Here is a 24,836-nt window from a genome sequence, read left to right on the forward strand (position 1 = left end):
TTGTCGTTTCAGTTTTGCCGTGGGTTGTGTCCACAAGGGCTCCAACATGCAGTGCCTTTGCAAGCCGGGCTATGCTGGACCCAACTGTGAGCGGTAAGGGCGATGGCACCATGCACAGCCAAATCCTGTGCAGCCACTTCTGCTGTGGCAGAAGTAAAGTTGTCCTAGTAGAGACTGCAAAGGAGATGGTTGGCTCTGTCCCCAGTGTGCTTTGCTCTGGCACGATTTCTTTCAGTCATTTTCAGCCTTCACATGCCCTATTGCCATCTGCACTGCTGATGTATTGTGTTTTCGTGGGTGTGTTGTGTAGCTGTGCTTTGCCTTGACTTGCAGTCTGTGATAAAGGCACCTTTCTGGGGTACTGTGAGGCAAAACACAAAGTGCTTTGTGATCCCTGAGGGTTGCAGCAGTTACAAGTCTGGATGCTCGCACTGCTGTAATTGCACAAGACTCAAGCATGAGCTGTGGAGATCCCCCTGCAACGCCCGGCTGTGCTTTAACTTGCCCTATTTCTCCAGGTGTGCCCCAGGGTACTACGGCAATCCCTTGGTGATCGGCAGCTCGTGCCAGCCCTGTGACTGCAGTGGGAACACGGATCCAAACATGCTGTTCAGCAGCTGCGACCCCCTGACAGGCGCCTGCACGGGGTGCATGCACCATACAGCCGGCACGCGGTGCGAGCTCTGCAGCCCTGGCTACTATGGGGACGCGGTGGTAGCCAAGAACTGCACACGTGAGTGGGGCAGCAGTCAGCGCTGGGGAGGGAAGATGGACAGACTGGCCACAGATGTGTTTAGCACCTTAGCGAGGCTGTGTGCTGCTGTGATGAGTTATGAGCTTGGTTGTACTGCACACACTGCAGACGTCGTCCAAAGGGGATAATGAGGAAAAAAAGACAAACCAAACCTCCAAAAACCTGCCCTCCAGCATCACAACTCCATCACAACTTCACTGTCCCTGGAGGTGTTTACGAGAAGCATGGCTGAGCTTCTTAGGGACGTGGCTTAGAGGTGGATTTGGCAGTGCTAGGTTAACGGTTGGACTCGATGCTCTTAAAGGTCTCTTCCAACCAAAATGATTCTATGATTCTGTGAATGTGAGCCTCCAAAGCACACCCAGGCTGGAATGGTTTTGCCCCGAGCAGCTCGTGCAGCAGCGGTGCTGGTGCTGCCTCGGGTGTGGGTTTGCACAGCCTCTCCCAGCACCGCTCATCTCCCTGTGAGGAGCAGCTGCCAAACTGCAGCTCACCAACAGGGCTCTGCGCAGCGTCTTGGGAATAAGTTGTTGAAAGGACCAAATCCAAGAGGAGAGGGGCTCTGTCTTTGCTCTGATTGTGATAGATAAGGGAGAAATAGCATTCCCCGTTGGAAATAAGGTTTGCGAGCAGCTGAGCGACCTCATTGGCATGTAACTGGGTGTATTTTTTTTTTTCCCTGGCAGAGTGCAGCTGTTCGCCCTGTGGGACAGAATCGTGCCATCCACAAACCGGCCAGTGCTTCTGCAAGGCTGGAGTGACAGGCCAGCACTGTGACCGCTGCGAGGTGAGGGCCACCTGCGTGCTGGGGTGTCAGCTGTCCTTGGCACAGGGACAAGGGGGAGCCCCAGTGTGTCATCCCCAGGCCTGTGAGCAGCCAGGTGTTTAAGATGGGATTTGTATGATCTGGCTGTACATTGCAAAAGCTTATTAAAGCTCTGGCAGCAAGCAACAGAGTCAGCGTTCACCTGCAGCCTGGGCAGTAGCTTGGTATCCTTTGCGAAATTGCAATAAACCCCTTTTCCCTGCAGGCATACAGTGTGGGCATTGCAGGGCAAGAGCAGCTCTGCAAAGCAGCACTGTGGTGTGTCTGGGCTCTTATTGCAGCTCCACATCTTCAGTATGTTGATATGAGTTTCGTGGTGGTCAAAACACTCCTAGAAAGCAAGATGTGGGTCTCACATCGCCTCAGCCTGCCCCAGGAGGGAGGCACGTGTGTCCTCTTGCTGAACAGGGTGCCTGCTGTTCTGCTTTTCCCTAGGAGGGGTACTACGGCTTCGAGGGATGCTCTGGCTGCCGGAGGTGTGACTGCGACGTCGGCGCCGTGGGGAGCAGCTGCCATGTGCAGAGTGGCCAGTGCAGCTGCCTGCCCGGCGTCAGCGGTCCCCGCTGCCAGCACTGCTCCCCGGGCTACTGGGGCTTCAGTGAGAGTGGCTGCACAAGTGAGTCCTGTGCCCCGGGTGCTGCATCCCACGTGTAGGGGAGTGGGACAGGGTGTTGGTGCTAATGGGATTGATAGAGGTGGAAAACGATGGACTGTTGAGTTCATGTGCACATTGCTAGGTTGCACAGGGAAACCCCCAGTAGATAAACAGGGATGCAGTGGCACAGCTGGAATAAAACCACCCTTTCCCCTCCCTCTGATGTGGCAACAGCATAAAATGATGCCATGGGTGTTTCTCTGTTATTAAACGTGGCAGAGTGCGAGTGCAGAGGCGGCTCCTGCGACCCGCGCACAGGGGAGTGCACCTGCCCCAACGGGCTGACAGGGAAGCAGTGCGACGTGTGCATGCACGAGTACGAGATCCCCGTGGCGAACGGTCCAGACAGCATGAGGTGTGAAGGTCTGTACCCTGCAGTGCCGGGGAAAGAGGGGAGCAAAGCCCTGGGATGGGGTCCTGTGCTGACATCTCCATTCCCCTGGCAGTGTGTGACAGCTGTGTCCTGCTTCTGCTGGAGGATCTGCAGAACATCGAGATGTCCTTCCCCTCCATTCGCAGCCAACTGATCAACCTCAACGCCAGTTCCATCGCCTGGGCTCGCCTGCATGGTCTCAACAACACCATGGCCACTGTCGCTGTATGTGGAAGGTTTAACGTCACTTTCTGCTGATGTTTCCTGGCCCACTGGCCTGATTTTGGCTCTTTTTTTCCAGAACCAGCTGCGTGAGTACCGGAGAGCCATGAACAAGGCCAGGCAAAGGGCTGACGAGCTGGAGGATGAGAACGTGGACCTCACACAGGACCTGAACGCGCTGCAGCACAAAGTAGGGTATTTTTATGTCTTGCTTCGCCAGGGCAGAAATCCATCCTTTTACCTAAAATGAGGGGTTTGGAGTCTGTGAGGCAGGATGGGTCTCCTGCCCAGCCAGCATGAGGCTTTGGGAGTTGGAGTCTCTTACTTGGATGCTCAAGCTAGATTATCTGCATTCCTCCCGTGGAGGGGCTGTTAAGCATCTTGTGCTATTGATCGTTGTTTCTTGATTTATTACTTGCTCTTGAGATGGCTCCGAATTTAACCAGTAAAAATAAATTCAATAAAATGTCATTTATAGAAGAAGCACTATGAGGAAGGAACATAAATGTCCAGGTCTGTCCTGGATGTACCCATGCTGTGGTGGGGAAAGCCTGGGCCCTGTCAACAAATGAGTTGACCCTTTTAATTGTAATAGTCCTTGGAGACCTCAGGACAGCAACACCTTTTGCAAGATGCAACTATCCGTCTCTTCTCGTGTCCCGGTCAGGACCCAGGTGGGCCTGGCTCCGGGCTCTAGGGCTTTCTTCGTGTTCAGAGCACAGGACAGTGCTGTCCTCTGTGGTCTTAGGACTGTTTCAGGCTGCACAGCCTGTTGCATTGGAGCTGCATTTATTGCTTGTGCTTCTCTTGAAGGTGATAAATAATACTAAATGCATCGTAGATGAGCAGCACAGGGCATGCTGTTGGAGGAGACGTGGTTCAAGGAGTTCAAAAGCTGCATGTTTCCAAGCCTTATGTGCCTTTTGGGAACATCTTTCCTGCTGACAGACAGATTACATAAAACATAATCTCACACTTCAGCTAAGCTGATGTTTTTTGTTGTAGATGACGATGACTCACAGAGAAGCAAACCGGATTGAGCAGCACACAAGAGAGACTTACCAGAGAGGGGAGCAGCTGCTGCTAAATATCCAAAGCATCCAGAGGGGCATTGCAGGTGGGTAAAGAAGGATCTCTGGGTTTTTCCTGCTGGGAATGGCATGCTCTTGCTCTGAAACAGCACTGACTACTGCATCACTTAGAGCCGTGGAGAAAACAAAGGGAAATACAAATGAAATGGAGATCCCTGCAGAATTCTGGCTGTTCAGGTAGACCGGGCTCCTTGTGAGTCCCAGCTGTTCAGCTAAACACAGTCTATGGAAAAAACACATTACACTTGCACAGATGTTATTAAAATGCATAAAACTGGGGCAGTCTGTCCTAGTGCTTCAGGAGGGATTTAGTGAAACACGGAGTGGCTCGATCTAGGAGAGGAGATAAAGCCGCAAAAAGATGCTTGGGACGTAGCATGTAACAGCCAAGGAGACAGAGATGTGGAGCGATGCCTCTGGGTGATCTGGGTGCCTGGGTACTGCGTGCAAGCTGGCTGCAGCTTGTTGTGGGTGCTGTAAGAGAGGAAGGGTTGTGAGGGATGATGAAAGACCCAGGCTGGTCAATGCTAACAAGGTCTGGATTTCCCCACAGACTTGGTGCGGCAGATGGCCAGGTTTGGGGCAGCAAATGCCAGCGCCGCCTCCACCGAGGAGTTTCGGCAGAAGATGGCCGAGGTGGAAAGAATGCTGAGGGAGATGAAGGAGCGGAATCTGAGCAGCCAGGAGGAGCTGGCGAGACGCGAGCACGAGGAGGCTCGGAAGTGTGAGTCCGGCTGAGTGGCATGGGACAGGGCTGCACAGATCCTGCTGGCTTTAGCCATTCCTCAAAGCTTGGCTTGGAGCCCATGTGAACGCTACACGTCAGGGTCATGTTTGGAGAGCGCAGTTAATAAAACAGGCACCCCTGACAAGTTTTACAATAGTTTTAGAGTCTCCTGTGATATCCCATTTATGGTTCCTTTTCCCTTAATGTGAATTTTAGAGCATATTGTACTGGCTGGGAGCAAGCGCTTGTGGTTAACAGGCAGTGGCAAAACATAGTTCTGCAGCTGAAAGCTGGAATTATAAACTGGCCCTTTCTAGAAATAAGTGATTTTTCGTAGTGGGAGTAATCAAGCCCTGGAACAGGTCTTGTGGGGGTTTGTCCATTATCTGGAGCCTTTCAAGCATGGCTGGGTGTCCTGAATAAGAGCCCATCCCTCCCAGCAGCACTGGGAGTTTGGAGACAATTCTGGGTGAGATTCCAGTCTGTAGGAGGGAGGGAAGATGGTCACTTCTGGCCCTGATACCTGCCAAGCGAGACCAGAACCAGGCTTTTCCACAGCCAAGCGCAGAGGGAGCCTTTTAACACAGGAGGATGAAGTAGCAACAGTTCTCATCTCCTTCGTCCTCAGTGCTGCACCGGGTGAAGAGCGAGCTGCACGCTCGCTGGGAGTCCAACCAGGACCTGGTGAGCAGCATCCAGGACCAGCTGGCGCAGCACAGCTCCCAGCTGATGGATCTCCGTGATGCCCTCAACGAGGCCGTGAACAAAACCAGGCAGACGGAGGACTTGAACAGCCTGAACCGCAACAACCTGGAGGAGAGTCAGGTAGGACCTTCACCGGGTGGTCCTGGACTGAGGTGAGGAGGGACCTGCCCCAGCCCTGCCAGTGTCTAACCCAGCGTCTGTGGGGTTCAGCCTGGAGAAGAGGAGGCTGAGCGGAGACCTTATCACTGTCTACAGCTACCTGAAAGGAGGTTGTAGCATGGAGGGTGTTGGTCTCTTCTCCCAAGTAGTAAGTGATAGGATGAGAGGAAATGGCCTCAAGTTGCACCAGGGAAGATTCAGATTGGATATTAAGAAAAATGTCTTCATGGAAAGGGTTGTGAAGCACTGAAACAGGCTGCCCAGGGAAGTGATTGAGTCACCATCCCTGGAGGCATTTGAAAGAGGTACAGATGAGGCTCTTAGGGACATGGGTTAGTGCTAGAGTTAGGTTATGGTTGGACTCGATGATCTTAAAGGTCTCTTCCAGCCAAAATGATTCTATGATTCTCTGCGTGTCTAGCAAAAGAGCCGTGAACTCCAAAAGCAGCATGTACTGGTGCAGGAGACCCTGAAGATGGCCAAGGACTCCCTGGCCCAAGTCTCCGACTTCCTACAGAAGATGGAGAGTGCAAGAGAGGTGAGTGATGGAGATAACTTCAACGTGGGCAGAGTGCAGGGGCTGGCAGCCCTCAGGAGTGACCTGTGTCCTTGCAGGCATACGAGAAGCTGGCAGCCCTGCTAGATGGCGCAAAGCTGCCCCTGACTGAGCGGGTCAAGAAGTTCTCCCCAGCCAGCAGCAAGATCCCCATCGTGGAGCAGGCGGAGGAGCACGCCCGGCTCCTGGATGAGCTGGCAAGGAACTTGTCCAGGTGAGTCACTGGTCCTGACAGTAGTCAGGTCATCTCCTACCAGAGGTGAGGATGGGAAACGGCAGTCCCACGCCGTGGCAGGGGAGCAGTGGGGCGTCATCTCCAAAGCTTTATCCCGAAGAACATGATGTGATGAGGAACACAGAGGGATTTGTCTGTGGGGAAAAAGGCAAAAGCCCAGCCTGAGCGGTCTCCATGGACTTGATGGCTTTATCTTCCAACACAGCATTATCCAGGGCACAAACCAGGATGGCTTTATCCAGAGGGCGATTGATGCCTCCAATGCCTACGCCAGCATCATTGAAGCTGTGAAAAAAGCCGAGCGGGCAGCCCACGATGCTGATGAGGCAGCCGGTGAGGCTTTGATGGTATGTGCTGTGGGGAGCCCCGTGGAAACTCCCTCAACACTCCTCTAGCTTCTCATACACACATATAGGGCTCTGCTGCCCCGTCCCTCTGACACCTGAGCATTTGGTTCTGTGCCAGAGAGCAAAGCCTCTGCCACATCTGGGGCCAGACTCTGGGGGTTTGGGTCTCCCCATCATGCCCCAGCAGTACACGAGCATTTTTGTGTGCAGTCAGAGCTGGAGGCTGGAATTTCTCTTCAGACTTCCAGGCAGCACATTTGTTTTACAGAATGTCATATCAGAAAATCTTGGGTCCATCTCTAAAGAGCTGAAGAGGAACAGCAGCAACCTGGAGGAGGCAGTGAGGAGACAGCAGAGAAAACTCAATGAGGGTGAGAGAGGCTCCTTGCAGGGTGTGGGATCCTTTGGGCTGGACTGAGATCCAACACACAACATACACATGCCTTTCATCGCAGCTATTAAAGGCACTCTGCAGACAGCAAAGGACAAGCTGGCTGACCTCCGTGTGAGGAAGGAGCAGCTCCTGAACCAGCTCCAGTCTGTGCAGGACATGCTGGGCAGGGACCAAGGTTTGTCCTGGGGCAGCTGTACTGGTTCTCTCTTCTCCCTTCATCACACCTGGGCTGTGACCCAAGAGTCCTTCCTCCCTCCTGGCCCTCTCAGAGGTTTCTCTCCTTTCCAGAGGACACAAAAGAAATGATCCAGAATGCCAAAGCAGCAGCTGCAGAGGCCAACGAAACAGCTGCAAGAGTGGAGGATACCCTGAGCACCATGAAGAAGAACCTGGATGAGTGGAAAGACCAATATGGAGGCCTTCGAAATGAAGACCTGAACCAGGCAGTGCAGGATGCCAGGAGATCTGGTGAGTGCTGAGCTGCCAGGGCTGCGTCTGGCATGAGCTGGTGCATGGACAGATGTCCCCAGAGGGCTCTCTGCTTTTGGAAGCTGTACTTTGTGGCTCTAGGTCAGGAGCAGAGGGAGGCAGCAGCCAATACTGGGTGCTTTAAGCCCTGGCCCTTTGTTTTTTTTCTCTCCCTGCAATGTCTATGTCACCTATACCTTTACTGCAAGAGAATGCATGCACTAGCGCATTTTCACACCTCTTCAGTCAAGGCTGCTGGATTTAGGGGATCATTCTGTGGCTCTGATCCCAGCTGCCACTGCTTTGACTTCCATGTCTCAGATCTATCTGAGCTTCACATTTCCTTTCCTCACTAACCTTCCAAACCCCTGGCTCCTCTCCAACCCCAGTGTCCAGCCTGGAGAGCACCATCCCGCTGCTGCTGGAGAAGCTGAGCAGCCTGGAGAACCGCAGGAACAAGAATGCCACCGTGTCAGAGAACATCGTGCGGATCCGGCAGCTCATCACGCAGGCGAGGAGTGCTGCCAGCAAGGTGGGCTTGTGGGAGAGTGAGGCCTGTGCTGAGGTCTTGGGGTGAATGGGGGCTTACCTCTGAGGTGTTACACACATGGGAGGGATACCTAGAAAAGCTCTGGGGTTACCAGTGAGTGTCCCTTTCTCATGGGAAGACTCCAGAAAATGCGTTGACTTGGTAGAGCTGGCGATGACAAGAGAGGGCAACAGCCGTGGATCCAGTGCTGTGAGTTTAGATTTCTCTCTCTCCAGGTGAAAGTCCCCATGAAGTTCAACGGCAGCTCAGGTGTGCAGGTCCGGATGCCCAGCAACCTGCAGGATTTGGCAGCCTATACATCCCTCAAATTCTACATCCAAAACCCTGAGCCCAGGAGCCGGCAGCGACGGCAGGATGAGACAGAGGAGGGGCGGTTCGTGTTGTACCTGGGCAGCCGGGAGGTGAGACAGGATGGTGCGGGCACAAGGAGGGCAGTGGGAGCCCGTGCTGGTGGCATCCATGGGGGATCACACCTGGACATCAGCCGTTGTGTGGGGAGCACAAGCAGACTCTGAGTGGAGGATGGAGAGAGCTGTGCAAAAATGGGCTTGGCCAGTGCAGCCCTGGGAGCATCACTTGGTGCTCCTGCCTGTCCCAAATGCCAACACATGGCCCTGTCACTCTCTGAATTCAGGCCACCGGAGACTACCTGGGCATTGTGCTAAAGGACCACAAAGTGCAGTGGGTCTACAGACTGGGCAATGAGGAGCCAGCCTCCCTAACCGTTGACGAGGATATTGGGGAGCAGTTTGCCACCATCAGCATCAACAGGTAGGAGACTGGTGGGACACATGCCAAGAAGTTCAGTGGGAGAACGTCTCTGCAGCTGGTGTGGGTAATGCTGTCCTCAGGCCTAGACAGAGCCTGAGCTTGCAGAGATGCTGTGGGCTCCCATCATCTGGTTACCTCTAAATCATAAAATCATTGTGGTTGGAAGAGACCCTCAAGATCATTGAGTCCAACTGTTAACCCAGCACTGTCACTAAACCATGTCTCTAAGAACATCATCTACATATCTTTTAAACACCTCCAGGGACGGTGACTCCACCACTGCCCTGGGCAGCCTGTTCCAATGCCCGACAACCCTTCCCATGAAGAATTCGTTCCCAATATCCAATCTAAATGCTCTCTGGTGCAACTTGAGGCTATTTCTTCTTGTCCTGTGATCAACACTGAGATACCTGAAAAAAACTACCAGGGAGATGGTGTCTTACCAGGTCACAGAGGGTGTGGGGGTTCCTGCAGGAGGGGAGAGATGAAGCTCATCATGGAGGGCTCATTCAGCTCTGGGGCAGTGCTGAGAAGGAGCACTGAGTCCTTGCATTGCTGCTGAGGGGCTCCCCAGTGGGAGATGCACTCCTTTTTGGTAGGGTGATGTGGGGAGGCCCTTTGCTCGGGGAGGGCAGAGTTTGCTTCTCTTTGGGGGTCTCCCCTTGTGTTGACCACCCCTCCCTGCTGCAGGATCCTGCAGTATGGGCACATGTCGGTGATCGTGGAGAGGCAGACGGTGCATGAGACCAAGGGGGACAGCGTGGCCAAGGGGGAGCAGGGGCTGCTCAACCTCGACCCCCGCAACGTGGTCTTCTACGTGGGTGGCTACCCTTCCAGCTTCACGGTGAGATGGGCAGCAGGGATGGAGGTTCAGTTTTCTGGGACGTATCTGTGATACCTTTAGACCTTCTTGGGAGAGAAAAAAACCAGAATCAGACTTGCCATGACCATCCCTTTTCATTCCCAGCCTCCTCCCACTTTGCGCTATCCCAACTACCGCGGGTGCCTGGAGCTGGACACGCTGAACGAGGAGGTGGTGAGTCTGTACAACTTCCAACACACCTTCCAGGTGGACACGACTGCCGACAAGCCCTGCGCAAGGTAGGACGCTGTGCCCAGGCTGGGACAGCTCTGGTCTTTGGCACTTACCATGACCCTTGGCTGTCCCAGAGCACTTGGCTTTGGAGTGATGCCTGGGGCTTCTTTTGTGGCTCAGGTCCAAGTCCACAGGGGACCCCTGGTTGACTGACGGCTCCTACTTTGATGGCACTGGTTACGCGGAGATCAAGTTTGAGAGCCAGTTCGGCACAACCAAGCGCTTTGAGCAGGAGATCCGGCTGGTTTCTTACAACGGCATCATCTTCTTCCTGGAGAATGAGGCAGGTGCTTGCTCCCCTGGGGAGCCTTCACGCCTCAGCCAGTTTGCAGGACAATCCCAACCCCACATTCCCAGCTCATGGCCCTGGGAAGGACTGTGGAGATGGCAGTGCTACTTGCAGCAGTGTTTCCGCACTATTGTTAAAAGCCACAAGAGGGCTGGACTCAGACCTCACAGCACAGGCAATGGCTTGTCTGGTGGTGCAGGGAATCCCTTGGGCTCCAAGAGCACCCACGCATAGACCCTCTGAGCCTGGCCAGGGTTTGCTGGGGCAAGCAGGAGCATTTCCAGCCTGTGGTGCCACCCCTTTGCCCCAGCACAGGGCTGCCGTTCCCAGACAAATCCCCAGTAATTGTCATGGTGATGCATCAAGGCACCGGCAGCAGGACCTGCTCCCACCGCTGCTGAAAGGCAGGTCAGGCTCAGCACCGCAGCTGCAGCCTGGACGCAGGGACATGGAGCTGAGTGTCCATCCTGCCTCCCCCAGGGACAGTTCCTGTGTCTGGCCATCCGGGACGGGAAGCTGGTGCTTTACTATGACTTCAGCACTGGCCTGGAGATGGCAAAACCCAGCAGCAACTCCTCCTCCCTCACCATCAGCAGCACCACCAACAAAGCGGTAAGGGCTTGAGGGGCTCCTCAGCCAGAGGGGAGGTGGGACACCCAGACCCTTGTTTTCGGGGGAGTGAGTGGGACCTGCAAAATGTTCTTTGACTACAGAGCCATGAACCAAACACCTCTGTGATGGACCTCATTGGTCTGCTGGATCATTTTTCTTCTGTCTCCAGATCCAGATTTTCCTCCTCAAAATGAATAACAAGAAGCGCATCCTGGTGCGTCTGGAGCGCCTCACCATCTTCATGGTGGAACAGGAGAACTCCCTGGAGAACGCAGTCTCCTACTACCTGGGCGGCGTGCCCCCAGCTGTGCTGCCCACCAGGTGGGTCCACCCTGCAGTGGGGTGGGACAGTCCCAATCTTCCTCTCTGATGGCCCTGGGGGCAGCCCTGGTCCCTTCCCAGCCACATCCCAGGGATGTTTGGGCCTGGATGGAGCTGGGGGGGGAAGATTTTCTCTTCTTGCCCATCGCTGTGAGCTTTTGAGGATGGGACATCTCCATCTCAGAGGAAGGATGAGGTGCTGGCGGGTGTCACTGAGTCTTCCTTTGCCATGCTGGGTGCAACCATGCACCTGAGGCAGTGGAGATCCCCATGGCCATCGTGGGTCCTTCCTAGATGCTCTGTTTGAGGGGCTGCAGGGCCAGATCCTGCTCAGGTCTGCCCTGGTAACACCATCTGCTTCTCCTGCAGTTTGAAAGCGCTCTTCCCCATGGGCGGTCCCATCCGGGGCTGCATGAAGGGCTTGAAGGCTCTTGGCAAATACGTCGACCTGAAGCGTATGAGCACCGTCGGTGTGAGCTACGGGTGCACCTCAGACCTCCTGGTAAGCACAGGGCCCTGACTGCCTGGCCAGCATGCTGGGGAGAGGGTCTGTTGGGTAAAGGGAACAGGAACAAACACAACCCCCCCAGGTTCTCGGTGCAAAGGGGTCATGGTGAGGTCCTCTGCATGGCTGGCCATAGCAAGGACCTGAGCACCTTGGACATCCTCCCAGCACCTCAACAGCAGACCAGGCTCTCAGCTCTCCTGCGCGGTGTCCCTCACAGGTGGCTCGCTCAGTCAGTGTCCATGGCCACGGCTACCTCACCCTGGCCCTGAAGGACGTGCCGGGGCTGCGGGACTTCTACAGCGGCTTCAGCTTCCGGACCAGCCAGCACGAGGGGCTGCTCTACCACCACAGCACCCAGGTGGGCACCCATGGCCAGGCAGGAGCACCAGCTCCAGGAAAGCTTCCCCTTGGGAAAGGGGGGATTTTGGTGGGGCCAGGGCATGAATCCACAGTGGGATCTGCACCCTGAGCTAATGGAGGGTGGTGGGGAAACAGGCGCTTCCTTGTGTTCAGCTGCTGAGCAGCAGTGGGGTGATGCTTTCTGCAGGAGGGGACGTGCCAGGTGTCCCTCCAGAGGGGCCAGCTGGCCTTGAACCTGCTGGAAACCAAAGTCACCACTGAAAATGCCTACGCAGATGACAGGACGCACTATGTGGCCTTCTACAGCGATGCCCGTGGGTACGTGTCCTGACGGGGGACAGGGTGTCAGTGGCCGCAGGACCCGCTCAGCCCCCGCTGCTCCTTCCCGCAGGGTCCGGCTGTATGTGGATGATGAGCTGCAGGACACTGCGGCCCGCACGGGGCCCGGCCGGCGGCAGCGACGGCAGGATGGGCGGCCGCTCTTCCAGCTCGGGGGTTCCCCGGAGCCGGGTGCCCTCAGCAACATCACTGGCTGCATCGGGAATGTCTTTGTCAAGCGGTGAGCATCTCTGTGAGCGTCTGTGTGGCACTTGCAGAGAGCAGGGCTCAGCCCCTTCCTGTCTCCCAGTTGGCCTGGTGACAGGGACCTCTTCTCCTTCCATGTAGGATATCAGAGCCACAGATGGTGGTGGACCTGCAGCAGAACGTGGAGACCATCAACGTCACCATGAACTGTCCCTGGAGTGAGCAGCCGCAGCAGCTCAGACTCACTCCCAAGAAGGACAGGCGGAAACCCAAGGTACCAGCTGATGCCAAAACTCTCTCAGTCCTCAGATACCACTGTTGTCCCCTTTCTGAGCACGTCTGTGACACCTGCAGGGATGCTCCCCTCACTTCATTCCTTGTGTAGGTGCCGGGCAAGCCTGCCTCAAAGGATCGCCGCCATGATCAGAACGGGCTCTGCCGGCTGCACCCACAGCCCCGCACAGCCAGGGGCGCCTTCCGCTTTGGGGGTGCCCCGAGCAGTCGCTGGGAGTTTGAAGAGATCCCGGCCTCCTTTGGGCAGAGGTGAGCTCGCCCCGTGCCCACCCCACCATCGCTCGGAGAGCAGGTGTCCCTTGCAGCTGTGGGTGAGCAAGGTGTTCCCGTCACCCCCCTGTCCCGGCAGGTCCCACTTCTCCCTGGAGGTGAAGCTGAACTCCTCCAGCGGGCTGCTCTTCTACGTGGCAGGCGAGCGGGGCACTTCCATGGCTCTCTTCATCTCCAACGGGCGCTTTGTCTTCCTGTTGCACACGGGCAGGCACCGCCTGCACATCCGCAGTAAAGAGAAGTACCGTGACCAGCGGTGGCACACGGTGAGTGGGGGATCGGGGCTCGGGGGGCCTCCCTGAGACACATTGCTGCCCCACAGTGCTTAGCTCTGGGTGTCCCTTTCTGAAACACAAACCCCATCCAGGGCTGGCAAAACCTCCTATCTGAAGTGTCCCTTCCCTGGGCACAGCCCTGGGGCTCCTCCCGACCCTCCCAGCCCTGGCGCTGACCTTTGCCCCTTGCAGGTCTTCTTCAGCAGGGGCCAGGGCCGAGCCAAGCTGGTCATTGATGGGCTGCGAGCCCAGGATGCTGCAGTGGCCACTACAGGGCAATTTGTGGCCCGGACCCCCTTGTACGTGGGAGGGGTCCCAGCTGGAAGAGCCAAGTCTAACATCCCGGTAAGGTGGTCCCATGGCATCTCCCTGCCTCTGCCCGTTCCCAGTCCTGTGGCATTACCCCATGCTTGCTGGTTTTTGGCCCCTCTGCGCTCACTCTCATGGTTTCTCTCTGTAGGTCGCATCGACCTCCAGTTTTGACGGCTGCCTGAGGAACCCACAGCTGGACGGGAGGCCCCTGGGTCCCCCCTCACGCACATTTGGGGTGACACCGTGCTATGAGGGCGCACTGGAGAGCGGAGTCTTCTTTGCTCCGGATGGCGGGTCCATCGTCCTAGGTACCAACAGCAGCCTGGGCTGGGTCACACAGCCCTGGGACCGGGAGGGACGCGTCTCATGGGAGTTCCCTTGTCCCCCTCCTCACCACCATTTCTCTTCCAGCTGATTCAGTGCCAACTGAGCAGGACTTGAAGGTGACATTGGAAGTCCGTCCCCACAGTGCTTCTGGCCTCATCTTCCACATCAGCACGAGGAGGAGCCACCATCTGCTACTGTACATGGAGGAGACGAAGGTAGGGGGAGGGTGGCTTCCCCAGAGGTTTTCAGGGGCAGTGGCCACCTGCTGCCTGTCCCGCTCAGCTCACTGCGCTCTGACGAGTTTGTCTCACGCACCAGGTCACCGTGAAAGCAAACACTGGGGCTGACGAGTTCTCTGCATCGGTGACAAGTCCATCTCTCTGTGATGGGCAGTGGCACACCATCACAGGTGAGGGGACAGCCACCATGTGGCTCTGGGATGCTGCTGCGCTCCTGTTGCTTATCCCACATCTCCTGGGGGAGCATGGGGTCCTTCCTGGGTATTTAAACCCCACCTCTCCCACCTGTATGCGCTTAATTGGGAGATTGTAGCTGCCAGTAAGTAATTTCCTAATTAACAAGTCCTTGCCTGATGTTGTTAGTGCTGTCAGATCTGGTGGGCAGGGAGGACAGGGTGTTTCCCCCGGGCACAGAGCAGCCAGTGGGGCCAGGGGTGTCCCAGGGTACCGGCTCCATCCAGCTGAAAGTGAAACCCTGACTTGCTCTGGCGCATAGCGTGTCCAGAGGGCTCAAGCCCCAGCTGGGACCAGGAGTGTGCAGGATTCACACCTGTACTGGCACAGCTCAGCCTTTAATGTAGTTGCCATTGAGCAAGCACTAAGGTTTTGCATCAAGCCCTTTCCTGGGAGTCACAGGTACAGCCCCATCTCAGAGCAGCTCTGTTTGAAGCCCTCGTGTTGCTTGACCCAGCACTGGGTGGGAGCCATTGTGTGCTCTTGGTGCGTTTTCAGCTTCAGGATGTCTCCCTGTCTGTGGTTGGAGTCGGTCTGAGCTCGTCCCCTTATGCCTGGTGTGTGCTGTCCCACCCCTCTTCACTGGAGCAAGACACGGTGCTCTGTGGGTGGTGGCTGTGGCTAAAGGACAGATTTTTGGGATGGCTTTACAGACTCTGGGCATTTTCCAAGAGCCAAGCAGGGTCTTCTGACCCTGCCCGTAGTTCTGCTCTGCTCCAGCACTGGGCTGGAGGGTGCAGGTGAACTTGCTCTCCAGGTGAGGAAGCAGCACTGACTGTTGTTTTCTTTCAAAGTTACCAAATGGAAGAACATCATCCAGGTTGACGTGGACACGGAAGGCAACTCCACAGTGGGACCCAGCCAGCTTCCTGCACCCAGTGCGAGGGCGACTTTCTACATGGGAGGGCTGCCAGGTGAGGTGGGAACATGCCCTCTGGAACAAAATACCCCAAAGCCAGGAGAGATGCAACTCCACATGCAAGATTGAGGCACTTAATCCCCTGCCCTGTTAGCTGTGCTAACACTTGGGTTTTTTCTTGTTCCTTCTGCAGAGGCAGACAAGGCCAGCGCAGTGTCACCGTTACCTCCCCTCCCTCATTACGTGGGCTGTGTAAGGAACCTGGTGATGAACCAGAGCCGCGTGGACCTGCTGCGAACCGGGACTGTCCGAGGCTCCGTTGGCCTCAAGGGTTGCCCCGTGCAGTAAGTAAGCGCACCTCCGTGTACGGCCCGACCGACGGAACGCGGCGCTGCTCCCCAAGCCCCAGGCAGCACTTCATCCATAGCATTGATCGTGGTCAAACATACTTGATCTCCAGTGACTACAGGTGCAAATCTGGGGCCAAAACCAGAGTGGGGGCCACAAATCCAAGAGGAAGAGGGCACTTTGGGGACATCTTTCACGAATGTAACCAAAAAGTTGGAGCAGAATGTGGAGACAGGTCTGAGTCCGTCCCTGGTGCTCAGCATCTGCAACAGGGCTGGTGCTGCCACCCAGCTTGTGGTGACTTTGCAGAGCGGGGGCTGGAGCACACTGCGTCACGTCCCGAATCCTCTTCCCTTCACCCCACACTTAACAACGCACATAGATTTAGTTCACGGAACACTTGAGGCTATTAATAACAGTCACAGACTGTCTCCTGCTAAAGGCTGTAGGCAGTTTCTGGTTTATAATAAATGCAATTAGGACAAACTGGATTAATTCCGTCACTTCTGTGTTTTTATAAGCAAGAGCGCATTTAACCTCCCCCCAAGGGCGGTCTCTGTTCACCCGCCGCTGCTCCACAAAGTGCTCTGAAGGGGGAACTTGGACAAAATTCTGTTCACAGAATTAGCATCTTCTTAGCAGATTAATTTATAAGAATCAAAAAGGAACAGAATAGGCTTGGAGAACTGCTGAGGGAAAGCAGAGCCGCAACTCCCGCTCTGGCTCCCGGCGGTTGTGTTCAGCGCTGGTAGATACACTGACTGAAGTCCTGTTCCGTGAAGCAAGTTGCTTGAAAGGGAATAAAGGTCCTTACCTCTGAGCCTGGTGGGGTGTGAGGTGCCACCTTCACCCCCACCAGCCCTCGCCTTCTCCTACTCAGCCTCACTCAGGCCTGGTTTAGTGCAGTCTTCACTTGAAAAAATCCTTTTTCTCCCGAGACACCTAGTACACTTGTGCACTTACACATCATATATATATTTGTGTGTATATATATATGTATCTAGCCACGTGGGGACAAAATCTTGCTTCTGAAATGGACTTATAACTTATATCGTTATACATATTGTGGGCTTTTTTTATGAGGGGTAAATATTGTAAAATGGGTTTTTAACATGTTCATCTTAAACAAATGTAATTATGACTTGTTTTTAAGTTGTAGTATTAAAGATGGTCTTTGTAAATCACTGGTACATACTTTGGAGTCAAATAAAGTTTTATGTTACTCTTACTTTACTGGCGAAGAGCAAGTACGAGGCTGATGTAGAACTGAAGCGGAATAATCGCCTCGGGAAGCAGCACAATGGGGATGTTACAGTTTGTATTTGCTCTAAGTGTGCAGTAAAATAGAATGCGAAGAGCAGTATGGCAGATAAAGAAAATTCCTTTATTTGTAGATTTATATAAGCATAATATGAAGTTAGTAATTCTACTGCAGTTACTTAAGTTAGTATCTAGGAATATCTGTAAGGAAGAGCAAATAACTTAATCTAAACTCATATCTTCATCTTCGTCTTTCTTGTCCTTCATATCTCCTTCCTTTTGGTCTGACTTCACACTGTTCTGCATCGCTTTGGCAAATGCTTCTACATCTGGAAGTTAAACACATTATTTATTGAATTCTGCACTTTCTGGGATGGAGTTCATTGTCCACAAGAGGTGAAGCTTCATTACTTGGAAAGTAACCAGTTGTTTTAGAAAGAATCTGTTAGCAGGGAAAAAAAGTGTTAACACTTGGTTCAATATCACACACAGCTGGATCTCTGCCATAGGCAGCATTTTATGCACTTTCACTGTGCACGGGCAGCCCAGGACCAGAATTATTCAGTAATGGAATGGATGCTAAAAGCTTATTGGGAAAACTGATCCCCTCTCCCCCTTGTGCTACAGGGCCCTCCTGTATTCACTTATTTCAGCTGAACCATTAAAAGACTCCCCCACAAAAAGGCACTGAACAAGGTGACTACAACATCTCCAGAGTCTTTTGCATCTTTGTCAAGAAAATAACAGCGAGGCCTGTTCAGCACATCTCTTTGCAGAACCCTGAGTTCTCTAAATGCGCATCTGACATCACCCTGTGTCTGCTGGGGAACACCTGAGCCACGCGCCTGTTCCTTGTAAAAAGAACACCACAAGAGTCAGCTTCTGTCAGTTATTACATTCCACATTGAATAGCTGTGTGCAGTGCAAAAGACAGAAACAAAACCCCAGCAAACCACTTCACCATGTCCCCAACAGCCCCAGCATTTACCTCCTTTATTTGCCGCATCTACTGCCTCCGTGGGCAAGCCAAACTGGCTCATGAGCGGGCCAAGCTGTCCTGAAGCTAAGGCGGCACTGAACATGCTCAAGGCCTGTAAATTGGAGTAAACAGCGTCAAAAAAAAAAGAGTTTGCATCATGTTTGTTCAACGCCCAGCGGCTGCTGCATGGTGACGGTGTGAGGGGAGCAGGGCGGTGTGGCTGGTGATGGCACAGCCGGGCTGGGAGCAGCTGCGCTCCCTCATCACCCCCTGCACCAACCTTAAACCTTCAGCTAGAGGCAGCTGCACTATCAAATCGCCAATTAAAAACATACCTCATTTCCAAGTCTCGTCTGCACAAGAGTTGCCATAGTTTAAACTAAAAAACAGTCGTCCTAGCCACTGAAATTTTGCAAATTGACAATTTTTAATCAGTGTAACTAGGTCAAATTGGCCTGTAATACATCAGCTGTCATCACACACACAGAGTCCTGGAATTAAGTACATGTTTCAAGAGAAACAAGGTCATAGTGCTGCAAACAGGACCATCTCTCCCCTTCAGGTACCCAAAATGTCCCTTAAGGAGTCTGCTGCCAAGACACCCTCTGACAGGGAATAAGTTTGCTACTACTCCTGTCATTTGCCAGAGTATTTATAATAAAGAGAAAGGTAAAGCTCAATTCCCAAAGAAAAATAAAACACATTCTGATCTACTCTTGGGTGACTGCAGGAAGGAAGAACTAGGGCTCCATTAAATCATGTCCCTGCTCCTTCCCACTTCCACAGAGCAGCTTCCTACTCTGCACAGTGTCAGGGCCCTCAAAAACCCAGGAAAGTGAATCACAAGGGAAGGCAAAACTGCAGTTCCCATGACAGGCACCAACCTGCTGAAACTGCGGAGACGTCAGGGTGTTCTGAATCTCTTCTGCGGTCTGCGGCAGAGACTCCCCCGAGGGAAGGTAAGGCATCAGCCGCTCCTGAACTTCAGCGTTGGCCAGGATGGGAGCCATTATCTCGGGAGTCAGAACAGTTGCCAGGTCAACTGGGAAGAAAATATATGGTTGGCTGTTGGACTATGCACAAAACCACGTGTTTTTGTCACGTGAACCAAACGATCTAGTCAGAGAAGAGCTGAAACGTAGGCAGCACACTGCCAGCATACTTTCTCTCTCTTGCAGTTCTAGAGTGAGAATAAGACTCTTGAAGCAGACGAGAATGACTTGCAAATTAAAAAAAAATAATAATAAAAAGAGACCTTTCAAACCAATTTGGAACAGGATAGGACAGTCAAAGAGCTCCAAAGGACTCCTGGATCCAGCAGCTGTCTGCTCAGAACACCGTTACCTTGCTGTCCTCCTGCTCCGGACGGCACGTTCATAGTCGCTAAAATGTTCTGCAGGTCGCTCAGCTGGATGGGCTGGGTTGGGCTCGTGGCGGAGCTGGTGCCGTTACCCGAGCTGGGCACGGGGCTGGGACTGGTCACAGACGCAGCCGCAGGAACAGACGGGGCAGGTGTGACACGAGTAGAAGAAGTCGTGGAAGATGGTGTCACAGCAGCTGACTGGCTGCGAGAGCTGGAGAAGATAATTAGTATAATTAATGCCCCGCAAAAACCAGCTTCACCTCTTGTATTTCAAAAAACCTTCTTGTCATGCCCTTATGATACGAAGAGCTCATACCCTCATTTTAGAAGGGTGGTAAGTCTGAATTCCCATCATGTTTCCTGTTCAGGCCACGATTCCTCCCATAGACGTGACAACTTTATGTTACAAAACCGCTACAAACCAACCCAGCCACAGTTCGTACCTGGACGACGAACTGCTGGTCGGGGGTCCCCCACTGCCGAGCAGACTGGCCAGCCCAGGACCCGTCAGCGCACCCAGCCCACCTTCCGTAAACATAAAAGAAGAACAGGTTTAGAAATGTGTTTCTTTGGATTTTCTGTACCTCTCTGCTCTAGAGAGGTCACTCTTGTACCTGAAAGGTTTCAGTTGCTAAAATAAAGGAGGAAGGGGTGAAAGACCCCAAACCAACCCCCCCACCCCACCCCTTCAGTAAATTAACAGCTCTTGTTTTCTGATCTTGCATCCCTACTAGAAAACTGCCTTAAGAGAGAGTTGCACATTTTAGAAATGACTCAATTTCTAGAGGTACACAAGGATAAAATGACTTGGGTTGGTGCTGTACACACATGATCATTGTAACACAGCCCTCTCCTCTCACCTACTCATTCCCAAAAATCCAACTTTTCTCTAAACTTTAAGGCCAATGCCCTCAGAAGCCCTGAACCACTTCATAGGCAAAGTAAGGACACCCCCGTGCACGAGCAAAGTGCTCCCAGCAGAGCAGAGGACACAGCAGGGAACCAACACTCAGCCTTTGAGCAAAAGAAATGAGAACCAGCCTCCTTCATCCACGCATCCCGACTCCCGAGGACTTACGGCAGTTTCTCAGTCCCCTGGAGCTGTCAGTGACTGATTGTCCCCTACAAGTCCTTTGAGCCACCTCAGCCAAATGCTCCATTTACCACACGCTTCCCATCCAGTGGGTTCTTCCACCACATCTAACTAGATACATGTCTCTATACAAGCACCTGTGCTCAGCACACACCTTCCAGGAACCGTCTGCACGCAGAGGACAGAACAATAACGCTTTGTTAGCAAACACAATTAACTGAGGTTTCAAACCACAGGAGACCAGAGCCAGCACCAGCTCCTCCTCTGTAGAGCACCCACTGCTACGAACCGAGCCTGTACTACTCATATTCTTTACTCGCAGAGCTCCCACAGCAGCGGAGCTGCAGGGTGAAGCTCACCAGGCTGCACCACACGCTCCTCCACTCACATTGTCCTCGCTGGGAAAGTTTACCCAGGAGCAAGGAAGCTCCTTTGTTGCGGGAGTGCTGCAGTAAAAACAAGAGATGCAAACCAGATGCAAAAGAACAAGATGCTACCAGGAGAAGAATCCACACAGATTCTCCACAACCATCGTTTTCCAAGGCAAGCAGACAGTTTTTTTTGCGTTACTGTAGTGAGCTTCACGCCAAGCTGTCTCATGGCTAGATGTAAAGGCCAAGAAAGAAGAGCTGCTGAGAAAAAGTGTTGAGACGAAGAGGAAGACAGTCTCAGGAGCCATGTGAAGCTTCAAGAAGGAAGATCTTTTCCAAACACATCCTAAAAAGCCAGAATCTTCCAACGCTAACATTAGATTTGCATCTGAGCATCCCACCAACATGAGATTTGTATCTGGAGCTACAAGACATGAGCTAGATCCACAAAAATGGACTTTGGAGCTTAAGCACAGAGCCTTAGTTCGCTAAGCTTTACTTTGTCTCCTTCCACTCGAGGGTCTGACTTCTCTGTTGGTCTCGGAGCACAGACAGCATTAAGAACAGACACAGGGACGCAAACACACCTCTCACCCCGTCAGAAAGACAGCGCAGGGACTCCAGTTCTCTCCAGTGTTGCCCAGGAAAGAAACCCCTAACCAAAGCATCACTCCTCTGACTAAAGCATCCTCCAACCTTCCTCTCAAACTCTTTCTGCTCTGCACACTGGATCAGAGACAACATGAGCAATTCCACAGCCTGGTAACAGGGACACTTGCCAGAGATGGCCCCTGGTTTGCAATCCCTGCTTCAGTGAATATTTAGGAGGAAAAGGAAGGGTGGAAAAAAGGAGGAAAAAAAAAAAAAAGGCAGAAGATTCAGTGGAGCAAGGAGCAGAACTGACATTCCTTGCAGATCAAGCCCTAAGATGAGTGCTGTGAGGAACGTGGTACCCTCTGTACCCTGCATCTTTTTTTTGCCCCTTAGCTCATCTCTGAGGCAGGGCCTTGCTTTCTCACATGAAAGCAGCGCTACTCAAATCAATAGCACTACTTGAAAATATCGTCAGGTAAGATTTAACCTGGCAGGAGAAAACACCATTTTGGCATAAAGATATTAAAGCATTTTACCAAGTCCTCCTAAGCCCGTTGGTCCGATCAGCTGCATGAGCTGGTTATGGCTCATGTTTCCAAGAAGGCTTTGCAAGCCACCCTCACCTAAAAACAAAAACATTCTGAAACACAACATATTCACATAGTTGTTTGTTTTTTTTTTTTCACAGCACTCCAGCTCAAACGGCAGGAGATTAATTGGCATCACATTCTGTATGGAAAAAACAGTTTCAAGTCTTTACTGATTCATGATGCTCATAAAAGATAAATGCAACTTGGTTTCATAAAGAGGTAAGACTCCAGAGAATCTACTAGAAACAAAGAGAGATTTCTGCTGGCAGTCTTAACTTGCAGCCTGCACCTATTGTAACAGCGCAGTTTGTTTTACTAAAAGCACATTTACACTTCTGGTATTAACGCTGTCCCCAACTCACCCTCCACAGTCATCAGGAATTTCTTCCCAGGGAACCCTAACTGCTCATTCTAATAATAAGCATTAAAAAAGCCTCTCACGTGAAGGAGCAGAGAATGGACTGTACCTCCCAATGCCGACAGCTCGTGGCCTCCGCTTGCATTTCCACCCAAAGCACCGGGCATTGGGGGATTGTTGAGATACTCATTCACTTTACGGCAATGTTCTTCATCCTTGTCCGTCTTTGGCTCCTGCAAGAAATTTGCTCTTGGTACAAGACAAACCGGCAGGATTTTGTTCCAAGACCTTTATTACTGGCTTCCCACAAACCTGCATCCAGAAGAAGAGCCGTTTTGATCCTGCCTTGAACTTCAATACATACACACGGCCAGTCGTGCACTGAGGAACCCTCTTGAATTCACAGTCATCGGGAAAAATAATCAAATCCTGGAAAATGCGGCAGTAGAAACAAATGTTTGAGGAAATGCATAAGTATTCCTTTTAGCTTCCCAAAGACCTCTGCCCTCCTCCTCCAACCTTCTTCCATCTGCTCTGAGGAGCAGAGAAGATTTGGAAGTACAGATCTGTCTGGCCACGGTAGAACTTTCATCCTAATTTCTCTTGGAGAAGCTCTACCACCAGCGCCAGCAGAACAAGAACAAGACAGACAGTGACTTAACGCCTCAACACTGAAACACAAACCCATACTCACATCTTCAACGTTGCCTGAAGTCCTGTCCTTCCAGCAGAAGTGGATGAGGGAGTCATCTGTCTGCTGGATGTACACGAGACCTTTTCTCTTGTCCGGGGTTACAGTGCTGCCCTTCAGGGACATCTTCCCTGCCCGAAATTCCACCAGGTATTTGCTGGAAGAGCCGCGGGAGCCTGGCACCAGGCTTGGAAATAATGCGCCTGAAGACATCCTGGAGAGAGAGAAAGAGCAACAGATGGGACCAGAAACCTTCCCATATTCTCTCTTGTCAATATCACATTTTAATCTTTATCAAGCAAGCGCCACAAGAAGAATGTGTCTTGCTGCCTGCAGAATTTCAGGGCAATCCACAAGAGCTAAAGCAGAACCCGGCATGAAGCCAGAGCGCTGCACACGTCTCCAACAACGGGGAGCTTGTCTGCTGAGGTACTTGAAAAATAAACCCCCCCACTCCCCTGGCGCTTCCTCCTCTGGTTCGTATCCCGGTTCACGGCACCGGGGACGTTTTAATCGCCACAAGCGCTGCTGCACCGCTGATCTTCGGCCTCCTGCTCCTGCACGCCGGCAGAGCCCGCAGCCCGCCCGGAGCCCCCCCGGCAGCTCCGTGTGTCCCCGGGGAGCTCCCCCACAGCCCCGGGGTCGAGACGTGACAGGGCGGTTGTTCCTCAGCCCGTCTCGCCGCTCACACCACCCCGGCGCCAGCCGATCCGAACGCAGCGGCCGCTCAGCCCCGACCCCGCCGGCGGGGAGCCCGGCCTGGCCCCTCACGCAAACGGCGAGAGGAGCCACCGCGCAGGTCGCCCGCCCGGAGGCCGCGATCCCCAGCCGGGCCCCCCGCGGCCTCTCCCAGCTTGAGACCCCCGCTCCCCCACTCGGGGCGCAGCGGATCCCGGCGTGAGGGAGGAGCGGGGAGCCCGTGAGGGAGGACGGGCCCGTCCCGCTGTACCTGCCGCCGCCACAGGCCCTGCGCCGCTCCGCGCTTCCTGCTCCGCGCGCCGGAAGCCAGCGCGCCGCGGGGCGGGGCATGGCCACACGGGCGGCCCCGCGGTTGGTCAGCGCGGCTGTCAGTCAGGGGTGGTGGCGCGAGGCGCCGTGCTGTGTCACGGCGGCGGAAGATGGCGGCGGCCCCGCCCCCCGCAGAGCCGGGTGCCCTCAGGAGCGCCTCCATCCCGGTTTGCTAAGCAAGGGGAGTTATTAAACATTACAAAAATAAACCCGTTTCCCTCACGCTAAGGGCTTCTCTGGTACCAGCACCCGGGACACGGGTGACCCAAATCCGGGGTGTTTGGCCAGAGATGCCGCGTCACCCTCAGGACAGCGAACGCACATTTGTCCCCCACAAACCAGAGGAGCTGCCTCCCCTGAAGGGCAGAGGGGAGGATCTTCGGTCTGGTTTTGTTTTTTGGGGTTTTTTTTGTTTGTTTGTTTTAATTTCAATTACTAAACAGGAATAAACACTGCTAATTAGTTCTGAGGGGTTTTTTTCTGGCTAATGTAGGGTACATGGTTCTGTCCTGAATCAGGTTTCTGATAATTACATAAACGCCTCATGTCTGAACAACCTGCTCCCACCTGACAACGCGACATCACCTCAAAGACAAAGGCACACGCAGACAGTGGCTAAAAAGTTAATTTTTCACTTGCATTTTTCAGCAACCCCGCTCCAGCTGCCACCCAACAGCCACAGGAGCCCCCGCAGCCACATCCCTGCCCTGTCCCCTCAGACCCCCCCGCCCACCTCTCCCCCCGTCACCACCTGTCCCCACTCTCAGGGTCCCCCACCATCACCCCAACACGTCTCAGGGCCCACACACCACAGGGAAGCGGCTGCC

General features: G+C 53.5%; 2 protein-coding genes across 5 annotated transcripts in view; one reads left to right on the forward strand and one right to left on the reverse strand.

Annotated features, from left to right (window-relative positions):
- Positions 1-16,930, forward strand: part of LAMA5 (laminin subunit alpha 5) — an 89,324-nt gene extending 72,394 nt beyond the window's left edge. For both annotated transcript variants that reach the window (XM_071815414.1, XM_065849848.2), the window contains exons 44-80: positions 13-93; positions 519-733; positions 1,441-1,541; positions 2,016-2,196; positions 2,455-2,598; positions 2,682-2,833; positions 2,910-3,020; positions 3,836-3,947; positions 4,475-4,645; positions 5,277-5,473; positions 5,934-6,050; positions 6,128-6,282; positions 6,509-6,650; positions 6,919-7,021; positions 7,106-7,219; positions 7,333-7,512; positions 7,902-8,044; positions 8,278-8,463; positions 8,697-8,833; positions 9,524-9,677; positions 9,801-9,934; positions 10,050-10,212; positions 10,699-10,830; positions 11,000-11,151; positions 11,521-11,653; positions 11,877-12,017; positions 12,207-12,337; positions 12,411-12,578; positions 12,686-12,818; positions 12,930-13,087; positions 13,188-13,374; positions 13,576-13,728; positions 13,844-14,003; positions 14,107-14,237; positions 14,341-14,431; positions 15,290-15,409; positions 15,548-16,930. In XM_071815414.1, coding sequence (XP_071671515.1) covers positions 13-93; positions 519-733; positions 1,441-1,541; positions 2,016-2,196; positions 2,455-2,598; positions 2,682-2,833; positions 2,910-3,020; positions 3,836-3,947; positions 4,475-4,645; positions 5,277-5,473; positions 5,934-6,050; positions 6,128-6,282; positions 6,509-6,650; positions 6,919-7,021; positions 7,106-7,219; positions 7,333-7,512; positions 7,902-8,044; positions 8,278-8,463; positions 8,697-8,833; positions 9,524-9,677; positions 9,801-9,934; positions 10,050-10,212; positions 10,699-10,830; positions 11,000-11,151; positions 11,521-11,653; positions 11,877-12,017; positions 12,207-12,337; positions 12,411-12,578; positions 12,686-12,818; positions 12,930-13,087; positions 13,188-13,374; positions 13,576-13,728; positions 13,844-14,003; positions 14,107-14,237; positions 14,341-14,431; positions 15,290-15,409; positions 15,548-15,702 — 5,338 coding nt within the window. In that variant the 3' untranslated portion in view covers positions 15,703-16,930. The remainder of the gene's footprint in view (positions 1-12; positions 94-518; positions 734-1,440; positions 1,542-2,015; positions 2,197-2,454; positions 2,599-2,681; positions 2,834-2,909; positions 3,021-3,835; positions 3,948-4,474; positions 4,646-5,276; positions 5,474-5,933; positions 6,051-6,127; positions 6,283-6,508; positions 6,651-6,918; positions 7,022-7,105; positions 7,220-7,332; positions 7,513-7,901; positions 8,045-8,277; positions 8,464-8,696; positions 8,834-9,523; positions 9,678-9,800; positions 9,935-10,049; positions 10,213-10,698; positions 10,831-10,999; positions 11,152-11,520; positions 11,654-11,876; positions 12,018-12,206; positions 12,338-12,410; positions 12,579-12,685; positions 12,819-12,929; positions 13,088-13,187; positions 13,375-13,575; positions 13,729-13,843; positions 14,004-14,106; positions 14,238-14,340; positions 14,432-15,289; positions 15,410-15,547) is intronic.
- Positions 16,931-17,065: 135 nt separating this feature from the next.
- ADRM1 (ADRM1 26S proteasome ubiquitin receptor) lies at positions 17,066-24,030 on the reverse strand. 3 transcript variants are annotated; one of them, XM_065849849.2, is made up of 10 exons: positions 23,951-24,030; positions 23,005-23,215; positions 22,623-22,739; positions 22,420-22,543; positions 21,899-21,985; positions 19,748-19,829; positions 19,286-19,515; positions 18,826-18,983; positions 17,951-18,053; positions 17,066-17,291 (listed from the first exon to the last, which is right to left on the reverse strand). In XM_065849849.2, the coding sequence occupies exons 1-10, from the start codon at positions 24,028-24,030 to the stop codon at positions 17,185-17,187; spliced, it is 1,299 nt and encodes a 432-aa protein (XP_065705921.2). In that variant the 3' UTR covers positions 17,066-17,184. The 3 variants fall into 3 exon arrangements, with proteins under 3 accessions (XP_065705921.2, XP_071671518.1, XP_071671519.1); XM_071815418.1 differs by lacking the exon at positions 17,066-17,291 and adding an exon at positions 17,314-17,404 and having other exon boundaries at positions 23,951-24,027; XM_071815417.1 differs by lacking the exon at positions 21,899-21,985 and having other exon boundaries at positions 23,951-24,027.
- Between the last annotated feature and the right edge of the window lie 806 nt (positions 24,031-24,836).

The sequence above is a fragment of the Patagioenas fasciata genome, chromosome 16 (assembly GCF_037038585.1).
Source record: "Patagioenas fasciata isolate bPatFas1 chromosome 16, bPatFas1.hap1, whole genome shotgun sequence".
Classification (NCBI taxonomy): Eukaryota; Metazoa; Chordata; class Aves; order Columbiformes; family Columbidae; genus Patagioenas; species Patagioenas fasciata.